Below are 17788 nucleotides of genomic sequence, written 5' to 3' on the forward strand. Positions count from 1 at the left end.
GGACCAGATTGCATGTCTTAACTGTAACCAAAAGTTTACATCTTGAAGGACAAATAATTTGCAATTTTCCAGTCAATGCCGGTTCACACTAGAAATTGGAAATTTTCAGAAATTTCGTTGTCAGTGGCAAGAGGCAACCAATAGATTACCTAGAGAGAGAGTAAACATGAACTTGGAGAAGTCATGCCTTTCGTTGTTAGTGAAACCATGAAATAGCAAAGTGCTCAGGATATTCATCCGTCTTCTTTAGCCTTTCGTCGGATTCGTTCAGGGAGGGAAGACCTTTTTTTTTTTTTTCATTTTTTTGTGGGTTTAAGAAAAAGCTGTTCATTCAGGGGACCCATTTGACATGAGGGGAGATTGATGAGAGGCTTTGTCACTCATATCTCAATCATTTACCTGCACAAGGAAAAATATGAACTGAAGTCTTCCACATTGATCAAAGTTGATTCACAGAATTTTCCACAAAAATGAATGAATTAAGATTGTTGACTTTTTTATTGTAGGAATATTGCTACATTCAGAGAAGAAAAAAGGCTTCATGGTAACTAAAACCCACAAAACTTTCGATTTTTCTAATGTAAGTTGTAATAATATGGTTACTGTCCGAGAAGAAAAATGATGATGATGGAAGTAACCGCTAACTAGTAAGAATGAAAAAAGGTTACACCTGTTCCCCTCACCAATAATCTCCACAAGAACAATATCCATTTTTGAAATGATGAAACCTACTATTATCTCGCACAATAATTTCCCGGTTTTTGACCTTCGATATGTACTTGATAGCAACATGACAATCGCTGCATACACGCAAATTCTTCATCACTCTGATCGGAAAACCCTTTGGAGTGTTCATCAGAGCAAAAGCAATTGCCAGCTTCTCACTGTGGTGCACTAGGTTGTACTCCTTTTCCTCCACATCCATGTCATGCAACACTGAGCCAATATCAGGCACATAACCTTCTATTCTTATTTCTTCCATCAGTTCATTCAAGTAATTCTCAATCTCCTGTGCCAGCGGATGAGATTTATCACCCATAATGAACTGATAAATCTGGTTCTTTATCTCCAACCAGCTTATGCCTGGCTCCTTCTTCACATTTTGATCTCTCATTGCTTTTCGCAACTCTGAAACATCCTTCCATCTTCTAGTAGAGGCCTGAATATTTGCAAGGAGAACATAGGAGGAAGAATCTTGAGGATCAATTTTCAAAACTTCTTCACCTATCCTTTTAGCCATATCTGAATCTTTATGAATCTTACAGGCTGATAACAAAGTCTTCCATATAACAGCATCTGCCTTGATTGGCATTGATCTAACATAGCCTTCTGCCTCGTCTAAACAGCCTGATCTACCAAGTAGATCCACAACACATGTATAATGCTCTAACCGAGGCTCCAGTCCATACTTTTCCACCATCACCTTGAATAACTCAAGTCCCTTTTCTTTCATTCCGCAATGACTACAAGCATATAGTAAACTCAAGAAAGTGACATCATTCGGCTCCAAACCTTCGTGCTCCATCCTATCAAACAATTCCACAGCTTCCTTTCCTCTACCATGAAATCCATAAGCAGCGATTATAGAACTCCACAAAACAAGATCAGCTCCCTCTCTTTCCTCAAAAACCTTCACAGCATCATCCAAACAACCACTCCGTGAGTACATGCTAACTAATGAACTAACAACAGGAACGACAGAAAGGGCGCCAACTTTGATGACATCAGCATGAATCTGCTGGCCCTGCCCAAGTGTGGCCAGCTCAGAACATGAACTGATCACGCTCACGAATGTGATCTTATCCGGCCTAAACCCAGACATTCTCATTATGTTGTAAATATCCAAGGCACCCTCTGAACACCCATTTTGGGACCTCCCTGCAATAAGTGTATTGAGAGCAGCCACACTATGCATCGGCATCAATCTAATAACTTTCTCCCCTTCCTTTAAGCTCCCTGATCTCATATACATATGACCTAACGAACTTCCAACAATCAAATTCATCTCGAAACCTGACTTAACCACATATCCATGAACTTGCTTTCCCTTATTCAAGTCCTTCAACCCAGCACACCCTCTCAAAACACTCCCAAGAGTGAATACATCAGGTAAAAATCCCAACTTGTGCATTCTAGAAAACAAACTCAACCCATCTTCGTTAAACTCGAACTGGACCGTACCAACGATCATCGCATTCCAAGTGGCTAAATTCCTCTCGCCCATTTCATCAAACAACTTAAACGCACTATCCAAATCACCATTCTGGATGAACCCTCCAATTAAAATGTTAAACGACATAGTATTTCTGTTGGGCATATTTTCGAACAGTGACACTGCGGTGTCCAAACGGCCTAATTTGGAGTACGCATTGAGGAGATGGTTGACTACAAACTTTTCCTTGAAGCAGCCAGCTGTCAAGATGAGAGAATGGAGTTGCTTGGCAAGGGAGAAAGATTGGGTTTGGATGCATGCTTTTAGGAGGTCAGAAAAGAGAGGTGGATATGACCATATCAAAGAAGTGAAGTTGGTGAAGGCTTCGTTAATATGGCCTCTTGAGCAGAGGCTTTTGAACTCTGCTGTTAATGATTTTGTGCTGAAAGAATGGGAGGTAAAATTATGGAGGGGAAGGCGAATTGTTGAAGTCAAAAGGCCTATGCATTTGTGTTGGTTCATAGGATTGTCCAACACCCAAGCAGACTGGCCGCACGAGGCAGCGTCACGGGATGCAAGTTTTTCTCCCTTGTTAGTACAAGCAACCGGTTACCAAAGCAAATGAGCAAATTACTTTTGGATCCAATACTTAATTGTTTGTGGTAGGTTACTTTCGTGTATATGTAAGACAACTCCTAAATTATTAAACTATTGGATCAAATTATGTTTATACTTTACTGTTAATATGCAGATTTTAAAAAATTTGCGTTAATTTTAACATCGAGGTATCAATTAAGAAAGTGCAAGCAAATTTATATCCAACACCTTTGAATCATGGACAAGTCTAAAATAATTTTGGAATGAAGTTTTCAACTTATGTAACTCGTAGTTATAGACTTTGATATTTTCAAGAACCACATACCTGATAATGAGTTAATATTTGGACATTAAATGCATCATTTTCAGAAAAGCAGGTCAAAGAACATGCATGTTTTCACTTTCCTTTTAGAAGAGGTATTGACCATAATTCATGCTTCACAAGGATATGATATATGTGTTGCTTAACTATTTGCCATCAGCACATTGATGTTAAGCCAATACCCACAAGGAGAAGATGAAACTACAATCTTGATGGTTACATACAATACAAAGTGAATCTGAATTCTGCACATTCTACTTACAATTAATAGCAAATTACACGTACATTATGCAAAATTTGGGAATATTGTACACTCAATGAACTGAAGATGTATAATCAAGCTTAACTACCATGTACTACTTAGTGCAATTATACAGCTACTGGTGTTGGTACAGCAGGAGGAACCCTGTTCTCAGCTGGAATTTCGACAAACTCAGAGAGGATTGCTCGGAATTCATCTCCAGTCAACGTCTCTTTCTCAAGGAGGACTTCAACAATTTTATCAATTGCTTCGCGGTTATTCCTAATGTGGATTAAAGCAACCTCATACGCAGTATCTGAAATTCTCTTCACAGCAGCATCAATGTCTTCAGCAAGCTTCTCCGACATTGAATTCCTAGCCATCATTCGCATGATGACGTCGCCACTTTGAGCTGATGAGTCCATCAAAGACCACGGGCCAATATCTGACATGCCAAAAGTGACCACCATCTGCAAAAAAGATTGAACACCTAATTTATTTCCACAGAAGTAGAAATGTTCAATGTACAAATAATGTATGTAAAACTACAAAGGAACGTGGCCAATTGATTGTTCTAAGATCATTCTGAAGTACTTAAAAGTATTCTAGGAGAAATCCTTCCAACAGCCGGTTTGAGCTGCCTAATCCAGTTCTTTGGAAGTTTAGGTAGAGGACTTTGACCATTCTCTGTGCTTTTCAATCCCCCAAAACTAAAAGATTATAGAAATTGGTTACGGAACTTGCAGCATTGTGACTGATTTGAAAGGATTCAAAATGATTGTTTAATTCCTCAAAGAAGTCTAGCCACCATACAATGATAAGTAAAGAAAAATGTTTGAAAAGAGGAAAGACTGATACACCTGTTTGGCCAAACCAGTAATCTGATACAAATCACCAGCAGCACCTGTTGTCACCTCAGGCTCGCCAAAGATCACTTCCTCAGCAGCTCTTCCACCAAGCCCCCCAACAATTCTAGCAAAGAGTTGCTGCTTGGAGATCAAGGTTGGGTCATCTGCAGGAATAAACCAGGTCAGACCCCGAGCCTGACCACGTGGGACTAGGGTGACCTTCTGAACAGCATCATGCCCTGGAGTGAGAGTTCTGGATAATAACAAACTTGAGACATAAGTCTAGACTCTAGAGTCTGTATAAACAATTCTACTTGATCTTACCAAAAAAAAAAAAAAAAGGAATCAGCTCCAATCAGGTAGATATCAGGAAGATCACAATTTTCTTAGATCTTAATCCACACATCTCTCAACAGCATTAAGTTAATCCATTCATGTCTAATGACTTGATTTGCATACTTGAAATCTCATGTTAAACTAACACCAAGCCACCAACTAGATCTAAAGAATGTTATCCTATATTGTTCAACTCGTGTGCTTCTTTGTGAATCGGAAGTGAAGCAAGGATATGAGCTCAAAATGCATAGATTCAGAACTGAGCATGAAAATCAGCTAATGATTGTGAAAAATCTGAAGAAGTCGAGCTCCAGTAAATACTATCATGACTATCATCACATAGAAATAGTGACTAAAGCTCAGTATCAAGGACAGATCTTAGGAAAGTGCCAAACCAGGGATGCAAGTTCAAAATACTGGAATGTCTTAATCTCTAATAACATACGCAGGTCCCCAACCCCATTTCCAGTAATATGAGAAAAAATGAAAAATCATTCACTTCATAGAATCCATAAAGTTTGACTTAAGGCTTAATTGTTCAGGTGCTGAATACTGATTACAAGAGGCAGCAGGGTGAAAAGTGATAATTAATATAAAAAACAACTTGCCAAAGTTTGTATTCCACCAGACTGTAGACTTAATAACCATGGGAGGATGTAAGCTTTAGCCTTAATTTTATTTATCTATTATTTTTTTTCAAAGATGACTTGTCAGGATAAAATACCTCGAATTAATAAAGACAAGCTTGACAATCTCAAAACTTACCCACAGACAGCATGCCCAACTTCATGGTATGCAACCAGACTTTTGCTCTTGCCATCAGTCATAACTGTCCCTTCCATTCCTGCAACTATTCTATCAATTGAATCGTCAATCTCTTTTGATGAGATTGCTGCCTTCCCACGTCGGCCAGCCAAGATAGCAGCCTCATTTAAGAGATTAGCAAGATCTGCTCCACTAAAACCAGGTGTTCTCATGGCTATCACTTCAAGAGACACATCTGAATCAAATTTTTTATTGCTAGCATGAACTTTTAGAATTTCTGTTCTTCCCCGAATATCTGGTACATCAACGGTTACCTGTGCAAGAGCACAAAATTAAATATTTTCCATTAAACAAGTATTTTCCATTAAACCTCAGTTTGAGGAGTGAGAATCACTGAAGAAGCTATACCTGTCTATCAAAACGACCTGGTCTCAACAGGGCAGAGTCAAGAATGTCAGGACGGTTAGTAGCCGCAATTACAATAATGCCAGTGTTTCCTTCAAAACCATCCATTTCTGTCAAAAGCTGGTTGAGGGTCTGTTCTCTTTCATCATTGCCTCCTCCAATGCCAGTTCCTCTTTGCCGCCCAACAGCATCAATTTCATCAACAAATACAATGCATGGAGCGTTCTCCTTTGCTTTCTTGAAAAGATCACGGACACGAGAGGCACCGACACCAACAAACATCTCTACGAACTCTGAACCTGAAATCGAGAAAAATGGAACACCCGCTTCACCAGCAATTGCTTTAGCCAGGAGGGTTTTTCCAGTACCCGGGGGACCAACAAGAAGGACCCCCTTAGGGATACGAGCTCCCACGGCAGTAAACCTTTCAGGCTTCTTCAAGAACTCCACAACCTCCATAAAATCTTGTTTTGCTTCATCCACCCCTGCAACATCATCAAAGGTCACACCAGTGTTTGGTTCCATTTGGAACTTGGCTTTTGATTGACCAAAGGCCAATGGAAAACCAGGCCCACCAGGACCACCCATCCCTCCAGAAGATCGCCTTGAAAGTAGGAATAGACCTCCAATCAAGATCAGTGGGAAGGCCAAGTTTCCAATCAAGTTGAACAACAAAGAACCAGAGTCCTCTTGAGCATTGTGAGCAGCAAAGTCAATGTTTTTTTCTCTAAATTTCTGAAGAAGCTCTTGTGGAAGTCCTGGAAGTTGCACGCGAACTCTCTGCACCCGGTTACCCAACTCAGGGGAGATTGCCTCAACAATAGCAATAGTTCCATTTTCATATAGATCTACTCTCTTCACTCTATCCTTGTCCAAATACTCCAAAAATCTAGAATAAGACATCCTTGAATTAGAAACCCCTTGCTCATCGGCATAAGCTTTTCCATCATTAAGTAATGCTGCTCCACCTAATCCTACATTTCCCAGCAACAGTTTCAGGAAGCCTCTCCTCCCTTCATGTGATCTCTGGTCAAGGGATGATTTTACTATGATGAATTTAGATCTTCTACTCAGTGATGGGAGGTTTGAGGATAAGCAAAGCTGCCTGCCATATATTTCTTTGCTAAAACCAGAATGGGAAGATAGACCATTTCCTACTACAGATACCGATGATACTGCCATCTGTAAGAGAAGCATAGGAATGAAAACAGAAACTACTAAGTATATACACCAGAAACTGATTTGATTACAAGAAGGTCCAACTAATATTGCTAAAACAGAATTATCCATAGCAGGGTGCCCAGTTTGCCGTTACTACAACTAGAGGATTGAAATATTTGTACCTTAAAAGCTCGCTCAACTGATATATTATGATTCCAAGATGATGGATCTTACTGACGTTAAAGCAAAACGAGGCAATACTTGAGCTTATCATATACAATTATCAACTTCCGCTCACAGTATCATTTCATTTTGTAAGCTTTAGCAATATTGAAAAATCTCACATCAGTAGTACTACATGCAATACTTAGAAGTTGAGTTGCCACTTGATTTAATTGCTTACATTACTAGAAAGAAACTAAACAATTTTTTTTTAATTTCTTCAGAACTGAATTAAAAAGGTACTAAAAAAAGCTAGAATATCGCGCACCAAATAAGTCCATTCATCTAAATCTTCAATATCCACAACTTTAGTATAACAATTGACTGGATACCAAAATTGAGGAGAAGTCCTGAATTTAACCAACCAAATAAAAGCTTACACATTCACTCCTTATTATTTATGAAACTAAAGCAGCTTGAAAAAAAAAAGGAGAAAAGACAAGAACTCTACATTGGTTCTTCCTACATTCCAGCTTAACCCAAAAAAAAAAAAAAAAAAAGCTCAAACCATAGCCAACGGAATTATCCTAGCGGCAGTATGCTAAATCAACCGACCATGTTTTCCATCCAGCACTCAAAGACACCAAACAAAAATATTGAAATAGGAAAACTCAACATTTAAAATCCAAAATTTCTCTTTTTCTTCAAAAGCCCATTTTGCAAAATCAATAGATAGAGCAATATCCTTTACCTATCCATATGTGCTATACTCACTTATATAAAGAGTTGCCTGCGTCAATAAGCCACTAATCCACTAACCAATCGAAAAGTTCTTTACTTTCACTTAATTCTCAACAATTCTAGCACAAACATTGAAGGATGCAAGAAACAAGACTCAAACTTTAGTAATCCCAACCAACAAGAAACAACAGAGCTAAATTTCACAAATCAATAACCCGCAAGCGCAAAAAATCAAGAAATAAAAACAAAGAAATTCTGAGAAGATTGAAATACCAGTCAGGTAAATGGGCTGTAGGACTTCGGAGTAGTAGGAGGAGGAAAGAAACTGACTATTGAGAGAGGGAAGCAATCGTTAAAGAAGGACTTAAAGAAAATGGATGTGGTTTGGAAAACGTAGACGTGGCACTATTTCAGTTGCTGATTGATTTGTCTACAATTTCTTTTTTTTTTTTTGAAGGAATTTGTCTACAATTTCCACATTGCAAAGATTTTTTTTCCTTGTTTGGCATTTTCTTCAAGACTTTATATCTGCCCCATGTTTTTTCTTCTGAGCCGTCCTTGACTTCAATCCCTTTTTTATTTCAGTCCTGAAGTTTAAGATATAACGCTGGAAAAAAGAGCTATCTGGGACCAAAGACGTGTTTTTTTAAAAAATTAATCTAAATAAGGGTAATTCTAAGGTCCAGGGCCCTGTTTTGGACACGGGGATCCATTTTCTCCACTATCACAATTTGGATTATAGAGAAAATTAAATGTGGGAGGTGGACAAGTTTGAAATTTGACTGGTGGGTATTAATTTTGGGCACATATTTTAACAAGTAAAAAAATTTGCTATGTTTTTTAATGTCTACATCACTTGTTTTAGTGTTTATTTTTGTTGTATTAGTATTTACATTGTATCATGCAATTGCCACTATCAGTTGTTTTAGTGTTCTTTCAGAACCTTAAGCAAATAATTGGATGCTTATCTTTTTTGTGTGTTCGTGATTGGATTATGAAATCTTAATTAAGCACCAGAAGTGAATGGACCCCTTTTTTCTTTTCTGCCAACTAGCAAAGCAACAGAATCAATAATTAGTTTTCTGGCCTCCCCTGTTTCCTTTGACATGTAGAGAAGTGCAAGCATTGAGTTCCAGTTAGTTAGACAGATGAATCTGATTTCTTGATCCGCAGATGTGAATGTGTGAAAAAATCCAGTGCATTTTCACATTGTTCCAGATGGGATTTTCAGAAACAATGAAACATCAGTGACTGCTGACTGATTGGTCCTGGTAATTCTGTTAGCTCTTTGGTAAACTATCTGCATTGATCGTATTCAAGGATTGGCCAGATGCTGTCACATATGACTCATATATGAGGTACTTGCTATAGAAGTGTCTCTAGCTGTTTGTTTTTCTTTCTGAACCAGGGGATTCGTGCAACTCTCTGGAACTCAACTGGAACAATCTTTGAACTGTATAATTTGCAGAGCTTATGTCTCAATTGATTTTCATCTAAATGGAGACACTACTCAAATACTACTAAAGAATCTTAGAAATTTGGAAAAGAGCTTCGACTAGAATCTGAAGCACAAGGAAAAATGGACAGGGGAAATTAATCCATTTCTAGTCAATCAATCCAAGTTCTACCTAGTCTTGCCTGGAAAAGTAAATGCATCCTAGCTAGCATCAGGCCGCTGCAGATTTCTGATGCAAAATGACACCATTCTATGATTATGGGAAAGAGTGAACTGCTTAATTTTTGTAATGGAATATTAAAGTGTTGATTGGTTGCATCTTTTGGAGCTTCTAGCATAGCCAATTGTTTCTCAACTGACAAATTATTGCAGGTTGGTTATATCAAGAAGCACTAGGCAGAGCTCCTTGGAAGAAAATAGTTACAGAGCCATCCCCATCCTCATCCTAATGGAAATATCAGGGTGTTGCATGCCTAGTTTCAGTTTTCAGTTTTAGAACCCTAATCCTGTGAGCAGTGATCGTAACTCGACAAAACAAGCAAATATGGAAGAAATCACATCGCAAGCATTAGGCAATCCAGAGAGAAAGCGGATAGGATTCTCCATCCCAAGAAAAGCACACCATGAGGTTAAATTTGATTTGTTACTTCCACCAAAAAATACAGTAAAAAATTATGTTGAACAAGCATAAAATCAGATGGCAGCCCAAAAGGCCAAAACTCACCGGAAACTCATTCACTGTGGAAAGTGCAACAAAGTGCTTGAAACTGTGTTTTCTTGATTTTTAGTAGTCTTTTTTACAAGATAATTCATTCTATCAACTGAACAGCAGCTATTGCAGGTATCTTTTCTCTCAACTTTTGTGTTAGAGCTACTCGGACTGTCATTACGCCTGCTGCAGGGCCACTTAACCGAACTTTCACCACGTAGTCATTAATCTGAACGAGCTCCAGTTCTCCACCACCTGTGCCAGCCAGATAGGGTCTAATCTCTGAAAGAACCTGCATAATTTCAAAGCCTACCTCTCTTAGCAGCAATGACTAAAGACTCCTTTAATCAATCACAGACGCAAGAGTACCTAAGAGATGGACTAAAGAAATAAAAACATTCAAAACGAACATTAATCAGGTTATTTGCACAATATGTGATGTTCCAGAGTTCCTGAGATGCATGGAACTTGAAAGCATATGAATTTCATACGGCTTCTATGAAGATTAGGCAGAATTCAGTTCCAAAGTAACATAAAGACTCGTGTAAAATCACAACCAATCAACTCAAATGCAATCCTAAGAAGAGAGCAGTAGACTACATATGTGGAGGCTAGGAGGCTTAGATTTCTCTATGTGAGAATAATGATGGGGGAAAAAGACGAAAATCACATTTCTCACCAAGGAAATAGTTCAAATGAAAGAGCTGCACACTATCAGCAATGCAGCCAACTAGCTAACTTGATTGGCTGACAAGTAATAAGGCATAGTTTTGCAGTATTGGTTTGACAAGAAAGAAGACAATTTTACAAGTAGGCCAATTTTTTCTTTATATCCAACAGATGTGAAATCCATTCATTCTTTCAGGTCTCCACCGCAAACATATAAGAATATCATTAGCAACAGCAATAAATTTTCTGTGAGTTATGACAACAGAATTATTTTTTTCTTTTGTTTGGTGGGAATATAAAATGCAGGTGATTGGATAAATGTCCATAAACCAGAAGGTCCGGAACAATATTGAAACACACAGTGAATTTGTTGCTCTATCTTAGCTTATTGTCAATTACCTTCTCAACGTTCTCCTCATTCAATTCAAGGCCAGTTTCCGTATCAACAATCTGTTCCACTTCTAGTATTTCTGGAATCTTATCACGAAGCCGAGTTTCAATCCCCATCTTCAGTGTCATTGTTGAACTAGGACAAGACCCGCATGCTCCTTGTAGCTTTAATACAACCACAAGACCATCAATCTCATGTAAGGCTACGTTTCCTCCATCAGCCATTAGGCCTGGCCTTACTTCATCCAATACCTTCTCAACATTCTCCTCAGTAAGTGGCAGTACACAACTAGGTGAAACCACAGTCCCTTCAACATCAGTAAACGAAGAGTTAATAGAACAGTTCGATCATCCTCGCCGAAGTTGTTCAAAGGACAATATAATTTTTTGAATCTCTTATTTACCTGCATGCTTTCTATGTCTTTGATTTGAATTGAAACCAAGCAAGTGCCCAGTTTTGAATTGCCCTCTTAGAAATGAAGATTGTTTTGATGCAAATGAGCAGCCATCCGAGCAGGGATTCTTCAGAATTTCCAAGAAGTAACAGAAAAATATCACATTAGTAAGCCATAATTTGATACTTCAAGGAAACTGAATATGCAAGATCATGTTCGTATTCCAAACGGTTGATTATGGAAGTAAAGTTTATACCTTGAGGAGGGATAAACAGGCAGGAGAGGAATGCTGTGATGAATGGTGTGTTATTAATGAGGTTGGTATTGGTTTGAGAAAATTGGTTTGGGAGTTGGCACCAGAGAATGCATCCATCATGTGCTATCCTTTTCAGAATGCAAAGATGAGAACTCCCATTTCAGTTTGTTTGATGATTTACAGAACAAAATACTCCCTTTTGACAGTAGTTCAGTAGGAAGTGGCATTTGTGCGTTAGGGAAAGAATCTTCTAAGTGATTGAGAACATCTTGATTGGCTGATGAGGGAAAAAGATCGAAGAAAATTTCAGCTGGGAAGTGTTTTGAGAGTCGAGGTTCTCACACCAGTTTGTATGGATAGAATCTGAGCTTAATCGCCACGTCAAGATTTTAATCTAGGGGCGATGTGAAGCCACGTCAAGATTTTAATCTAGGGTCGATTTAAAGCCACGTCAAGATTTTACTTACTGAAACGTTAAACAGATCTAGGAGAAAACAAAAAAAAAAAAAAGGAAAATTACAAAAGCCCAAAAAGGAAAACAGAGAAGGACAAACCTTGGAAAATCTTGGGTTTCAAAATGATCTTGGGTTTCAAAACCCCTTCAAAATCTGATTTTGGGATCTTGAAGCAGTGCCATGCGCTTATCATTCTCATAGTAAAGAAAGAAGAAGGGATAATTTCAGAAACCTCCCTTGATGTTTTTAACAATTTTACTTAACTTCCCTCAAGTTTAAAAAATTACACTTACCTCCCTTGACATAGTAAAATACATATAATACCCTCCACTTAGTAGACAATTTTAAATTTAAGACAATAAATTTACAAAATAAAAAAAAAAAATCTATTTTTCTATCTCTCGTCTATCTTTCGCTCCTCTCTTTTCTAGTTAATATAACCTCTTTTTATTATTTTTAATTTTGTGGATGTTAGAAAATTGAAATTACAAAATCAACAGAGGAAGTAGATTATGTGTCAAATTAGAAGGAAATAAAGAGACTCGCAGTGATGGAGAAATAAATAATGAAATAAGAAGAAAAACTAAAGATGTGAAATTTGTCATATTTTGTTTGTTATCAAGAAAAACTTTTATAAATTGTCAATAATTACATAAGGACTTCTTTCATTGGATTAGAAATTTTTTATTTTGACTTTATTGTGGAGGTAGCATTTATTCTTTACTTTTGAAATATTAATATTTTTAAGGCCATAGAAGAGTTGTAATGGTGTTTTTATGTCAGATTAACATGTATTAAAAACGTATTTGAGTATTGATATTTAATTTTGGAGGTATAAAATTGATTGTCAATAGGATTTGTGTGTGTGTTTTCTTTTTTTTTTTTTTGCATCGCAAGTATTGATACTATATATGCAATTTGGAATCTTTTAGACGGCTATTTGGTTTTAGAATTTATGCTTGGATGGTTGTTAGAGATTAGACTTGTTGATTTGGGTAAAGTGTGGAAGAGAATGATTGAGTATACTATATTTTACTTTCTTAATTTTGTACAAAAGCGTAATTTAGGATTTTTGTGAGAAAATCTATCTTGTTGGACCTACATTGTGACTAAACAGTAAAAGTAGGGGAGGTATATGTAAGTTTTAAAACCTGGGAAAGCTCTGTGTAATTGTTGAAAACCTCAGGGGAGGTTTGTTAAATTGTCCCAAAAAAGAATTATGTAGAGTAGCATGCTGCAAATAGGATTCAGTTTAGGCCAGGGCTAAACAGGAAATGAAGCCTAGGTTGCAGGTTGCCGATTTTGGAATTCTTGACGACAATGGATTAACTTCGTGCAACTATCTCCCTGGAAAAACAACCATTCCAGCAAAGCTACTTTTGCGGATTCGTTTCAATTTGTCTGATGGAAACTGGTAAAAACTAGTTAGCCTCTGTTAATAATGTTCCACAAGGCTCACTTGGTTCGTGCGAATTTCTTTGTTAATGTGTTTTTTGGCCTTTAGTTATTTTTTTCTTTATGTAATTTCTAACTCCTCCATTCCCTTTTTTTTTGTGGTATTTTTATGATGTTTTCTGCATAATCTCTTTGCTCAAGTACAGCATCCACATTTTCTTTACTTCATTTGCAATTTCATTTTGCTCAATTGGTTGGTGGGAAACTTGGGATAAGTATATGTAATAGCTTGTGACCTTTATTTGGATCAGACATTAACATCTGTGCATGAAAGTAACATAGTGCGAATCACAATAAAGTACCGTGCAACTACCACTCTTTGCTGCCCGAGTTTTTCTTTGATGGAATCCATTCCTCATTCGCAAACTTCTTGTGGTAGAGGAATTATCCCATTTGCATCCACTGAGTCTTATTTTGCTTCGGTTCTTCACATTTGTTACCAAACGACTATCTATATTCTGTACACAAATATTGTAATTTCTTCAATGTATTGTCTTTCTGAATCACAGAAGGCAGCTCCAGAAAAACAACTTCCCTAACAGTCTGCTCAAACTGGAAATTTGTCCTTGTTAGGTCATATGGTTAAGGATGGAACTCCACAAACCGCCTCATGTTTCCAGGTACAAAAGCTTCTTCCATGGCTCTTATGATTGCAACCAGATCGCTCGCAGAATGGTCATTTGCAGTCACATTGCTAGAGCCAGCTGCAGTTTCTCCGAATCTTTCACTGATTGCGAACCTACAAACAGGGCATCGACCTTCGTTCTTCACCCAAGGAACAATACATTCCTCATGAAACATGTGGTTGCAAGGAGTAATCGTAACCATCTCTTTAGGCTCAAAATCTTCTAAGCAAATGGGACACCTCTTACCTTCTTCATGCTTCTCTTTTTCTAGTTCTTTGGATATAGTAAGTGGGCTATCTCGGTAGTACAGATTTGGTTTCCTTCTCGACAATTTTGTCATGGGATTATATGCTTCTTTCTTCAGCCTGTTCAAGACTCTCTTTTGCTCTTCTTGGGATAATTTGGACCCGTCTTGGGGGCCTTGCACACTCGGTTGCGGCTGAAAATTTGGCAAAGCAATAGCTGCAGGTGGCCATGGTATTGTGTTTCTTGTTGTGTCACTGTTGAAGTATTGAGTTTGATTCTGCAAATGTGGTGGGGCTGGAAAACTGCAAGTCATTTTATTAGTTTTCGCACACTAGGATTTCAAAAATATATACCTGATTCTTTTTTATCCATTCACAAATTTGAGATTTGGCATCGTATCTATAAACTGGAAACGAATGATACAAACGAAGAAAATGGTTATAGGACTAATCCATTCCTCCTAGCTCTTAAGTTGGACTAGTGTGAAAATTAAGGGACGCTTTCTTCCCCGTCCCCCTCGCCTCCCTTCTCTCTTCAATCTAAACAACAATACTCTATGCTTCCTGAATATCCCACACAATCATCATGTCCTTGCATCATCAGTTGGTAATTAAAAGAACATCAAACGGACATAATCATCAGAACTGGCATGCATTCCATCCTTAAATACGCTAGAAGAAATGTAGGGTTTGAAATTGAAGGAAATAAACAGATTTTTCTATCTTTTCTTCAAGCTAGCTCCACTTTACATTCTGTTATGTTTAGTTAACAAGTGTTTCTGAGCAAGCCCTTTTAATGAAATTTCATTTTTTTTTGGATTGCTCATATCCAGGCTGCTACTTAATATGCGGTATACACTTGTGATTTCATTATTTGATACATATACTGGTGTGCTTTAGTCTATGATTCTTGGAAAACAATTTTGACCTTACATTCAGGTGAAACTTTGGTGTCATTAGTAAATGTATTTAAGATGGAACCAGGATAAAATTTGTTGCTGTAACTGGGCTCCTACTTCTTCAGCTGGATTGGAAGATGTGATTATGTTCCAAGTTTCAGTGTTGTACAAGTTCCCCGCACCCAGAGGGGGGAAGGGAACTGGAATCAAAATCAAATCTTGATGATAACTATTGTTTTTCATTTCTTTTACTTTCTTGTATGGCATCTTTTGGAATTGTCCACAAAGATTTGGCAAGAGCTCATGTGACAGTAATTTGTATATTAGAGTGAATAGGCATGGATAAGAATTGTAACTTGAAGATAAGGATGATTGTATGCTATCTCCCTTTTCCAGAAAATGGGAAGCCCTTTTGTACTTTTATTTGTTCTCAAGGTCCTAGGTTGGTAAGATAAACAGTTCAATCCCAGAAAAAGACCAGTGACCATTCAAGGCAGTTTTGCCTTGCAAAGAAACTTCGTACAGCTTAGATTTATCATGTTCCTACTTCAGCATAGATCTTCTAGTTATGTATTGTTGGAAAGAGATTATCCTGGGAAGTGAGGTTGTGCAGAAAGAAGAACAAATTTACCTGGATATGCCAAGAAATCCACCGGGATTGCTTACCCCAAACAGCAACCGTGGATCAGGATCTCCTCCTCTGCGATCCTGTTTCATATGAAAAAAGACTGATCTGATATGTTCCTGGAAATAAATTATCGAATATGATGCACCAATTACTTTCTTAGACAACATATCAATATGCTGAAGACTAACCAGAGGACCTCCTGCAGGTGGAGGAAACAAGGAGGACAATCCATTCCTGCTACTAGGTCTAGCCGAATATCCACCATAATCCAGCCCAGTTCTCAGGTATTCTGGTGGCGTGTAATTCTGGTTACTTCCGTTCATAGAGTCTGTCAGCTGACGCAGAAAGGAAAATGACTTACAACGGAGGAAATTTCCCAGTGTTTGTAACTTTCCTGCCTTATTACATCTTTTTAAGTTCTCTTTGTAAATTTCCTTTTTTTGGCAGATGTGAAATATGATTCTGTGTCCATTTAGTTGATCCTGTAATTGGTGGCTTGGTGAGATGCATGAGATATGAAGCAAGGAATCCTGTACCTTCACGCAGCTTGATTACTTTTTCTTCCCTTGTTTTCTTGTCTGAATGGAATCTGAATAAATAGAGCAACTACGGGGATTAGTGTAAAGCTTAAGGCCGCAAGGTGGAATTTCCTCATGGAACCTTGCCACATTTGATGCTTCACGACAGAATTAGGTCTCTCCAGGTCCAGGTAGCTGAGCCATGAATGTGACAGGAATCAAACAAACTAATGAAATATAGCACAATGATCAAGTGCCTATTTGTCTCAAAACAGGGATTGAAAGACTCTTTGTTTTCATTCATCATCTCTTGTTTCCTTCCATAGAAAGCTTCATGGACTTTCCCTTATGAGAAGGATGTAAAATTTTGTTTAACTTATCAACATAATCTGTTTGCACTTTCGGTTGATTGTAACTTTTCCATCCAAACTACACAAGCTATAATCACCATGACACTGACCTTTCAGAGGACAGAGATTGTTGCAAGTACAATGCATATTATCGAGTTAAAATTTGCGGAGCTAGCATCATAATGGAGAACAGCGATTGCATCCTCGCAAACAGAATTGCACAAATGTAAAGTAGACTCACGAACCAAAGCATTAGGCAATGACAATCCCTTGAACACCTCATCACTCAAACCAAAGGCCATTATCAAATTCTCCGTGCTATTCTCCTCCTCTATATTGAATCTGTAACCAACCCAATGCACCTTTCCGTTAACAAATGCATGAGTCCAGAAGTGTGGAATCACCGCTTGAGGCAAATTAGCAGCAATCACCCTCCAATTACCTACACGTAGTGCAAAAACTTCTGCTATAGAAGGCATAATATCCCCATGACTCTGTTCAGCATAAGCAATTCTCACGACCTTAAAATCACTGTTTTTTATGTGACATCCAAATCCTAACAAGGAGTACATACTAGGCCAAAAGTTTTTACAACTTGCTCGGGGCAAAGGAAGAGTGATTTTTCGCTTGATGAAAGGGTTGCACAGCATAATAAGGTCATGTATCCAAAAACATCATCAGACAAACATAGTAACCCATTGCTATAATCCACAATCCTGAAATAATACTGCACTAACTGGCGAAAAGGGAAGAATATTTTGACCTCATTTTCCCCTGTGAAGTCCTCATTTTCGTGGTATACTGAGTAACGTTCAGTCCGTCGGTGTTTGCAGTAGCGCCTCACAAGCATTCTATCATCTGGGGTGGAGGATTTTTGAGAGAGAAGCATGATGGGTGTGCATGGAGACGAAATGAAGGCTTCAGATCAAAGATTTCCATGACTTAGCTACGCACCTCAGTCTCAGGAGGGTTTTCGCAGGAACCCTTCTGAGGACATGAACTAAAAC

At 38.0% G+C, this 17788-nt stretch overlaps 4 protein-coding genes and 1 long non-coding RNA gene across 10 annotated transcripts; 1 reads left to right on the forward strand and 4 right to left on the reverse strand.

The window, feature by feature from the left end:
- Nucleotides 1-458: 458 nt before the first annotated feature.
- Nucleotides 459-2787, reverse strand: LOC113688380 (pentatricopeptide repeat-containing protein At2g41080-like). The gene has a single exon (XM_072048909.1). The coding sequence runs from the start codon at nucleotides 2672-2674 to the stop codon at nucleotides 680-682; it is 1995 nt and encodes a 664-aa protein (XP_071905010.1). The 5' UTR covers nucleotides 2675-2787; the 3' UTR covers nucleotides 459-679.
- A 517-nt stretch (nucleotides 2788-3304) lies between these two features.
- On the reverse strand, nucleotides 3305-8144 carry LOC113687849 (ATP-dependent zinc metalloprotease FTSH 2, chloroplastic). Its single transcript, XM_027205369.2, has 5 exons — nucleotides 8004-8144; nucleotides 5670-6848; nucleotides 5262-5575; nucleotides 4173-4413; nucleotides 3305-3782 (listed from the first exon to the last, which is right to left on the reverse strand). The coding sequence occupies exons 2-5, from the start codon at nucleotides 6846-6848 to the stop codon at nucleotides 3441-3443; spliced, it is 2076 nt and encodes a 691-aa protein (XP_027061170.1). The 5' UTR covers nucleotides 8004-8144; the 3' UTR covers nucleotides 3305-3440.
- Nucleotides 8145-9810: 1666 nt separating this feature from the next.
- On the reverse strand, nucleotides 9811-11924 carry LOC113743428 (nifU-like protein 3, chloroplastic). The gene is made up of 4 exons (XM_027271427.2): nucleotides 11606-11924; nucleotides 11359-11476; nucleotides 10964-11262; nucleotides 9811-10187 (listed from the first exon to the last, which is right to left on the reverse strand). The coding sequence occupies exons 1-4, from the start codon at nucleotides 11723-11725 to the stop codon at nucleotides 9996-9998; spliced, it is 729 nt and encodes a 242-aa protein (XP_027127228.1). The 5' UTR covers nucleotides 11726-11924; the 3' UTR covers nucleotides 9811-9995.
- A 1230-nt stretch (nucleotides 11925-13154) lies between these two features.
- On the forward strand, nucleotides 13155-16831 carry LOC113687869 (uncharacterized). Of its 5 annotated transcripts, XR_003447801.2 has the most exons (4): nucleotides 13277-13474; nucleotides 14025-14618; nucleotides 16119-16197; nucleotides 16361-16831. It is a non-coding gene; the product is annotated as an uncharacterized lncRNA (long non-coding RNA). The 5 variants fall into 5 exon arrangements; XR_011814380.1 differs by having other exon boundaries at nucleotides 13248-13474; nucleotides 14025-16197; XR_011814381.1 differs by having other exon boundaries at nucleotides 13278-13474; nucleotides 16119-16831.
- Nucleotides 13732-16236, reverse strand: LOC113690244 (uncharacterized). Of its 2 annotated transcripts, XM_072048911.1 has the most exons (3): nucleotides 16102-16236; nucleotides 15917-15993; nucleotides 13732-14689 (listed from the first exon to the last, which is right to left on the reverse strand). In XM_072048911.1, exons 1-3 carry the CDS (start codon nucleotides 16234-16236, stop codon nucleotides 14098-14100), a joined length of 804 nt encoding a protein of 267 aa, XP_071905012.1. In that variant the 3' UTR covers nucleotides 13732-14097. The 2 variants fall into 2 exon arrangements, with proteins under 2 accessions (XP_071905012.1, XP_071905011.1); XM_072048910.1 differs by having other exon boundaries at nucleotides 15917-16236.
- Nucleotides 16832-17788: the final 957 nt, after the last annotated feature.

The sequence above is a fragment of the Coffea arabica genome, chromosome 5e, assembly GCF_036785885.1.
Source record: "Coffea arabica cultivar ET-39 chromosome 5e, Coffea Arabica ET-39 HiFi, whole genome shotgun sequence".
NCBI classification, from domain to species: Eukaryota; Viridiplantae; Streptophyta; class Magnoliopsida; order Gentianales; family Rubiaceae; genus Coffea; species Coffea arabica.